This window comes from Triticum urartu, chromosome 4 (assembly GCF_003073215.2).
Source record: "Triticum urartu cultivar G1812 chromosome 4, Tu2.1, whole genome shotgun sequence".
NCBI classification, from domain to species: Eukaryota; Viridiplantae; Streptophyta; class Magnoliopsida; order Poales; family Poaceae; genus Triticum; species Triticum urartu.
The window spans coordinates 547,146,500-547,154,854 of NC_053025.1; the positions used below are offsets into that span (position 1 = coordinate 547,146,500).

The 8,355-nt window shown below is 45.0% G+C and overlaps 1 protein-coding gene across 2 annotated transcripts; it reads left to right on the forward strand.

Annotated features, from left to right (window-relative positions):
• The first annotated feature begins 4,158 nt into the window (after nucleotides 1-4,158).
• LOC125554099 (vegetative cell wall protein gp1-like) lies at nucleotides 4,159-8,043 on the forward strand. Of its 2 annotated transcripts, none has more exons than XR_007304321.1 (2): nucleotides 4,159-4,701; nucleotides 6,153-6,224. XR_007304321.1 is itself a non-coding variant. In XM_048717706.1 (2 exons), the coding sequence occupies exons 1-2, from the start codon at nucleotides 4,276-4,278 to the stop codon at nucleotides 7,935-7,937; spliced, it is 522 nt and encodes a 173-aa protein (XP_048573663.1). In that variant the 5' UTR covers nucleotides 4,231-4,275; the 3' UTR covers nucleotides 7,938-8,043. The 2 variants fall into 2 exon arrangements, 1 of the variants encoding a protein (XP_048573663.1); XM_048717706.1 differs by lacking the exon at nucleotides 6,153-6,224 and adding an exon at nucleotides 7,842-8,043 and having other exon boundaries at nucleotides 4,231-4,701.
• Nucleotides 8,044-8,355: the final 312 nt, after the last annotated feature.

Sequence of the window (8,355 nt, forward strand, 5' to 3'; positions counted from 1 at the left end):
TATTCTATACTCTTCTACATGCTGCAAGATGCTTGGAGTTTCTTGAAGATGCTAGTCTTTGATAGGCTAGGCCTTCCCCTCTGTTTTGGCATTCTGTAGTCTAGCCCACAAATATTGTTGGGAAACGTAGCATGCAATTTCAAACGTAGTCCAGTCCACAAATATTGTTTGAAATCTCTCGACAAAGGTGTCGTGATCATCATCAACATTCTGAGCTCTTCCAGGATATCAATTGAATTCGTGATGAGAAATACACTCCTTGCCCCTTGATGATTTGTGTTATCATTGACAACATCCTTTCTTCCCCCCCTACACAAACTTGTTCATAGAATTTTGGAAATACATCCTTTCGACATGCCGATGGATTGCACCTGAACCCATCGGCCACATCCTCATCCTTTTCCTGATAAAATTGCATGAGATGTTCTAAAAATTCTTGATGGATCCTTTGTGTTCCCAGCGTGCGACCTTTAACCGATGACCATGGCAATGCTATCCTGAAGCATGTCTGTGGTACTCCGATCATCAACAAGAACATTGGAAGCGCAATGCTGAATTTTCTTGTTCAATTATCGAAACGCCGTTGTATGGGTAATACTCACAATTTCCTTGCCCCGTTGTCTAAATGGTTTCATACAGGGGCCTTATCATGTATATCATGCTTTGCCTTCCCTTGCGAAAGATATACTCTTGATACTCGGGTATAAGCACATTTTCCTTCTGTTGGTCTGATTAATATACTAATCATAATTTCCTTTCCATTGTTTTGTTTAACTTTTCCAGTAACCTAACTTATCTGAGCAGAGAAAATTCCTTGATTATGTAAGCACCTCGATGTACAACTCTATTAGAAAGACCCTATTATTATTGTTGTTGACATTCTAGTAACCACCGATGGACGAGAACTTTGCCTATTGGTCTGCCTCGTTCTACGAGCAGGAAAATGGTTCTCTTCGTCCCTCGCCCTTGGTAGCAACATTGTTGCCAACATAACCGACAGTCTATGCCCTGACATGCCTTGTTATCATCGCCCTTCCTACTTTTAACCCACATGGTGGGCTCATAACCCACAGTTCCACATGATTGAAACCTGACTCTCCTGTACATCCCTGTCTTCCAAAATGGTTCCTCACGCTTGGCTTCGTATTGATTCATGAGCCACCTTCTTGTGATTTGTTCTAGTATCAGATGCAATACTTATTCTCGATGCTCTGAACCCCTCTCACCCTCTGTTTTAGACATCGAACGATTGTCCATTCGCTTGAAGCTTCTTATTGCACCTTCTAGCCTTGCTCTCGATGTCTTCCTTGAATTTCAACTCGAGAGATGTCACTATGCCACGTTCACTAAGATAGTCCCCAGGTACCTATCTTGTGTTGAGCTCCGTCCTTCCCGAGTCTTTCCCCCATACTTCACCCCTTAAATCTCGGGACGAGATTTCTTGTAGTGGAGGAGATTTGTAACGCCCGGATAATTAAGCTACAGTAATCCTCTGCTAATGGTGCCTTGTCATCACATTACTATTGCTAATCCTCGCTTGATCCAGATCTTAATTCAAATTCAAGTTCAAACTAAAGTCCAAAATTCAAATTTCTCAAACATGCAAACTAAAATGTTCAAAGGGTATAAAATAATCCCTGTATATTTGTCATGTTGGAACCAACCTCTTTTGAATTCCCAAAATGCCCCTGGAATTAGTTTTTGGTCCAGCAGCAATTAAATTTGGCCTTTTCAATTTCAAACAAAAATGGTTAGGAAACTCCTTTTGAACCCATACTTTTTGTTCCATCTCAATATGTTGTGTTAGATTTATGTGCCATGTTTTGTTCAAAACAAAACGCATTTGGTACAAAAAGAAAATGCAAAAGGAAAAGAGAAAATGGAAACAAAATAGAAAAGGAAAAGGACCTGATCTACTAGGCGGTTTGGCCCATCTAACTAAACAGCCAGGCCGGCCTGCCCTGGCGATCCCTCCTCGCTCCCTTGTTCACGCGACCGGGTCGCTACAGGGGAATTTCCTATTCGCCGCTTACTGCGGCAAGTAGTCGCCGCTTCGCACAGGACGCAGCTCACCTTGGGCCGGCCCATTTAACTGGTTTCGCTTCGCGATATTAAAAAACCGCGAAAAATGGTCTGAACTTAAATGGAATTAGTTTTTGGTCCAGCAGCAATTAAATTTGGCCTTTTCAATTTCAAACAAAAATGGTTAGGAAACTCCTTTTGAACCCATACTTCTTGTTCCATCTCAATATGTTGTGTTAGATTTATGTGCCATGTTTTGTTCAAAACAAAACGCATTTGGTACAAAAAGAAAATGCAAAAGGAAAAGAGAAAATGGAAACAAAATAGAAAAGGAAAAGGACCTGATCTACTAGGCGGTTTGGCCCATCTAACTAAACAGCCAGGCCGGCCTGCCCTGGCGATCCCTCCTCGCTCCCTTGTTCACGCGACCGGGTCGCTACAGGGGAATTTCCTATTCGCCACTTACTGCGGCAAGTAGTCGCCGCTTCGCACAAGACGCAGCTCACCTTGGGCCGGCCCATTTAACTGGTTTCGCTTCGCGATATTAAAAAACCGCGAAAAATGGTCTGAACAGGGATCGAACTAACGACCTTCTGTAGAGGTACATGCCGCGGTAGCCATCGCGACCGACTCGTGGATGCAAACGAACAACAAAGCTAAACTTAAAGAAACTGAAAGCGACGATAAAACTTAAAACCAGTTCCTTCTACTAGTTCTTTCTGGTTTTTCTTCACAATCTTATTCTGTTATTTCTTTTTTCTCGTTTTCTTTGTTTTTTCTTTTTAAATTTTTTTCCTTTTTCTTTTTAAGCTTTTCAAAAACTTCAAATATGGTTTAGAATTTTCAAAAATGTTCTTTTTGTCAAAATTTGTTCATATTTCTGAAATAGTGTTCGCATTTTCAAAATTTTGTTCACAACTTCGATTTTTTTTCCTGATTTTTTGTTTTCTTTCTATTTCTTCAAAATATTCAAATTTTGTTCCTATTTTTTTATAAAAAGTTCAGTTTTCGAAAAATGTTCTCAAAATTCAAAATTTGTTCTCGTTACACAAAAAAGTTCAAAACTTTCGAAATGCAGAAAATGTACCAGATTTCATAAGATGTTCACGTTTTCATAAAATATTCGCGCTTCCAAATTTGTTCGGGATTTTTCAAAATTGTTCTCTGTTTTAAAATTTGTTCTCAAGATTCAAAAAATGTTCGCGATTTAAAAAATTGTTCGCTCTTCCAAATTTGTTCGGGATTTTTCAAAATTGTTCTCAAGATTAAAAAAATGTTTGTGCTTTAAAAACTTGTTCGCACTTCCAAATTTGTTCGGGATTTTTCAAAATTGTTCTCAAGATTAAAAAATGTTTGTGCTTTAAAAAATTGTTCACACTTCAAAATTTGTTCTCCGTTTCAAAATTTGTTCTCAAGATTCAAAAAATGTTCGTGCTTTAAAAAATTGTTCGCGCTCCCAAATTTGTTCGGGATTTTTCAAAATTGTTCTGAAGATTCAAAAATGTTTTGTGCTTTAAAAAATTGTTCACGCTTCCAAATTTGTTCTCCGTTTCAAAATTTGTTCTCAAGATTCAGAAAATGTTTGTGCTTTAAAGAAATGTCACAAATTCCAGAAATGAATGAGAAACTCAAATTTTGCTCGTTTTCAGAAAATTTGTTTGCCTAATCGTACGTTCAAAATGTTGTTCACTACAGTAACTAATTCCGGTTCAAAAATTTGTTTGCGTAATCGTACGTTCAAAAAAGTTTGTGGTTTTGAAAAATTGTTCCCATTATCAAACTTTTGTTCTCAAGATTCTATAAAGGTTCAGGTTTTCGAAAAAATTTCAGGAATTTTTTAAACAAATCTGTCAAAAAATGTTCATGTCTTTTGTTTTATTTTCTGAAATTTGAAAATATGTCCGAGTTGTTAAAAAATCTATCGTATTTTGAAACATTGCTCGTTTGTTAAAAAATCACTATTTCAAAGGAAAGTTTGAATTTTTTTTAAAACTGTCCAGATTCTTCATTGGTATTAGTTCTTATACTAGCACGCTTCCCGTTTTAACAAGCAACACTTGATAGGTCTACTGGTCGGCTCTTTTTGAACGCGAGTTGGAGGTCAAGAGGTCGAATCCTCCCAGAAGCGCCCTTTATTTTCGCTACTTTTTCTTTTGAGACGAACATCGCAGCGCTACTGTACAAGCAAACAGGCGCGCCCAACCTGCCCAGTCGGGGTTTCCGTGCGTGCGTCGCGCGGTTGTTTGACGCAGAATGCGTCCAATAGGAGCTCTCCGCTACAGGGGCAGGTCGCCCCAGACAACCTCGCCGGCGCCGATGCCGGGAGGGGATAAGGACGCTACGCCCCGACCCCTTGATCCCATCCCCTCCCCACTTGCTTCCTTGCCTCCCAGATCCACCCCGCTCTCCCTCTGGCCTCTCTCCCCAACGTCGCCCGACGCTGTCGTCGCCGTTCTTCTCGCACCGCCACGGCGACCGTCGACCCCGAGCTTCACCAACGCATCCAGGAGCTCCGCTCCGCCGTTCTCCGCTCCTTCGTCTCCGACCATCAGCAGGAGCTGGGAGGCCCCGCTGAGGGCGTTCTTCTCCGCCCCCTTCCACCTCTGTCGCCGACGATCCTCGTCGTCTCCGGCGAACCCTGCAGCTACTAATCCGTCGAGGGCTTTTCTTAGCCGCTCGGTGAGCTACTCTACCTCCTACTCCTTCCCGGTTGCTCTCTCGCGCGCCCTAGCTAGCTATCGCCGACGCGCCCGAATACGCCGCCGCCGATAAGCTCGTGGCCGTCACCACAGCCGTTGTCATGCTCGCCCGAGCACAACATCGTGCTCCTGGTGCTTCCAGGAACGCAACGCGCGCGCACACACATCCTACCGTGCGCCACATCACCATAGCCATCAACGCCCGCCGCCACCTGACGTCGTCGTGCTCGCCGCGACCCCTCCTGCTCCGCCCGTGGCTCGAACCGCGCCCACGCGCGCGCTACTGTTGCCGCTCGTGCCCAGTTCGTGCGCCCCCGCATCCCCCACCCGCTGCTGCCCCGCGCGCCTGCTCGCGCTCCCCTGCTGCCCCCGCGACGCCTGTCCTCTGTGCCGCCCCGCGCCGGCGCTGCCCGCCGCGGCCACGCAACACCGCGATCACTGCCCCGCGCCCTCTCGCCCCGCTGCTCTGCTGCCTGCAGCCGCGCTACTCACCACCGCTGCCGCTGCCGCACGCGGGCGCCTACAGCCGGTGCCTGCTGCTATGCTGCACAGCTTCAGTAACTTTCAGTTACTGTAGCTACTGCTAGCTTTTCTATTTCTACAACGACTAACCCTCTGGACGGCCCCTAAACAGCGACTAAACGACTTTTAACTGGAGCAAAACTATTATGGGGAGGTAGTACACTTGACAATGCTCAAATGTTTCCATTGGACCAAACCTATTTGGTGCATAGTTTAAATTCGATGAAAATCACAAAATGCTATCCTTTTTTTAGCAGAAAACAGAACTGTGTGCGTGAGTGTGTTGTGTGTGTGCGTGGGAGGCAGGGCTGGCTCACTGCCAAGTGGGGATGGCCCTGATTAGTTTAGGTTATTTAAATACTTAGTGGTCAGAGTAGTTAGACTAATTAGTACTACTTAGGATAATTGCTAGCCTATGTCATGTGGCCCCCTATGTTAATTTTAACCCCTCTGTTTTAGTTTAGCCATCAATTAAATTATGTGCCAATGACATGTGGGCCACATCCCTCCTTTTTGACTAGTCATTTTGACTTGGTCAAATTTGGATTAGATTAAATAAAAATATTTCAGAAAATCTTTAAATCTTTGATAATTCATAGAAAATAATCCGTAAATCGGATGAAAAAGTTTTCTACATAAAAGTTGCTCAGAAAAACGTGACGAACCCGAATACGCTACCCACATACCTGTCAGATGCCTCTATCTATCTGAACATGAAACATTCCCCCTCCGGTCATTTGTCTGACACAGGTCCGGAACCGGAAAAACATTCCCGGTTGAATTCCGCATTTACATATATCGTGTAGCCATACGTTAGGTCACACCCGGCACAACATATTGCCATGTTATGCTTTGTGATGCTTTGTTTGCTTTATATTTATTGTTTCTTCCCCCTCTTCTCTCCGGTAGACCCCGAGTCCGACGTTGATGCCCTTGTGATCGACTACGACGACGACTCTTCCTTTTCAGCAGAGCTTCCAGGCAAGCAAACCCCCCTTGAGCATTCTAATATCGCCCATTTCTTTCCCTCTCATGCTTGCATTAGAACTGCTACTGCTTTCTGTATGATCCTACTCTGATGCATAGTCTGTTGTTGTTACCTGCTTTCATACCTTATCTGCTTATCCTAAACTGCTTAGTATAGGTTGGTTAGTGATCCATCAGTGACCCCCACCTTGTCCCAGTTGCCCCGCTTTATGTTCGATGACTCGATCAACGTGATCGACGTCCAGGCCCCGAAACCGCACATCACCCCCCCTAGTTGTACGACTCTGCAGAGTTACTATCGAGTGCCGAGGGTGACACCTCATTAGCACTTCTGATGTTAATCCTGTAGTGTAGCTATTGGGTCGTGGTCATCGAGGGTGATTTCCTCCTTAACCACTTCCGATACGACTCTGCCGTGCAACCCCTCAAGTGTGAACCTCGAGGGTGGATCCTCTTACGTTCACCTTGATGATAACATCGAGTGGAATTCACCGGGGGTGATTCCTCGGGTTTTCCCCCTTGGTGTTAGACACACAGTTACTATGGTTACTATGACTTTACCCTGAGCCATGTTATTAAAGACGGGTCGGCCCTGAGGGGTACCGCGTGAGCTTAATAGCGAGTGATGTGGAGTCGGTTTGACCTGGAAGGTGCCCGCGAGATACTTACGAGGCGTGGCCGGGCATTCTTAGCCCTTGCCGCAAGTACTCGAGACGGGGCAACAGGGTCACATCTTTCGTGAGTCTCTGCTTGTTACCGCGCGTTCCTAATCCACTACGATTTGAATATTTGATCCGAGGGGTAACTGGCCTGATAGCACTAACCATCACGTGGGCATTGTATGGGCGTTCTGCGTCGTATGCATCAGCCGAAGCTTACTCGACGTCAGCGACTGAGTGGCGCGTGCCGGGTTGGACTGCGTAAGCTCCTGCCTTGTTGAAGGAGGTAGTTAGGTCTGCTCACCGGCCGCGTACGCAACGTGCAGGAGTTCCCGGGGAGATGGCCCATGACCCCTGGGGGCATAGGTTTAGTCCGGCGTGCTTGACCTCTCTATTAAGCCTAGGTCGGGTTGTGGCGTATTGTTTGGCCGAGGCCGGGCATGACCCAGGAAAGTGTGTCCGGGCAGAGTTAATCAAGCGTGGTGGGTAAGTTGGTGTACCCCTACAGGGAAGAAAACATCTATCGATAGCCTGCCCTACGGTAACGGACACTTGGAGTTGTATCCCGATCGATACAACTAGAACTGGATATATACTTGAGATGAGACATGGATATGAGAAATGGATAGTATGGCTCTGGGATTGCTTTCTCGCAGGGAGTCGAGAAAGGATCTCTGGCCGAGGTTGATAACACTACTACTACTACTTTACTTTATGCTACTCCACTCCCTCCTGTTGCTGCAAGATAGTGGTTTCCAGCAGATGCTAGTCTTCAATAGGACTAGCTTCTCCCCCTCTTATTCTGGCACTTCTGCAGCCCACTCCACATATACAGCCTTTCTTTGATAATGTTGCATATGTAGTGTAGATCTTTGCTTGCTGAGTACTTTGGATGAGTACTCACGGTTGCTTTGCTACTTCTTTTTCCCTCATACCTGATTGTTGCGACCAGATGACGGATCCCAGGAGCCAGACGACACCACTGATAATTACCACTAGCCCCGAGGGTACCTACTACTACAAGACGACCGCTGACGACTTGGAGTAGTTATGAGGCTCCCAAGCAGGAGGCCTTGCCTTTTCGATCGTTGTTACTTTTGTGCTGGCCTTCTTAAGGCAAACTTGTTTAACTCATGTCTGTACTCAGATAATGTTGCTTCCACTGACTCTTGTGTATTCGAGCTTATGTATTCGAGCCCTCGAGGCACCTGGCTTGTAATATAAAGCTTGTATTATTTTAATTAAATCTAGAGTTGTGTTGTGATACCTTCCCGTGAGTCCTTGATCTTGATCGTACACATTTGCATGTATGATTAGTGTACGATTGAATCGAGGGCGTCACATATAATCTCATAGTCGAAGGAATATGTATTTGACATGAAGAAATCAATAGCAATAAAACTAAACGATCAACATGCTAAGCTAACGGATGGGTCTTGTCCATCACATCATTCTCCTAATGATGT

Excerpts from the sequence above, each read along its gene's own strand:
- LOC125554099 (XM_048717706.1), top strand. The coding sequence starts at position 4,276 with ATGCGTCCAATAGGAGCTCTCCGCTACAGGGGCAGGTCGCCCCAGACA. Across the intron at positions 4,702-7,841 it reads GGGCTTTTCTTAGCCGCTCG|ATGACGGATCCCAGGAGCCA; the intron begins GTGAGCTACTCT and ends TGTTGCGACCAG.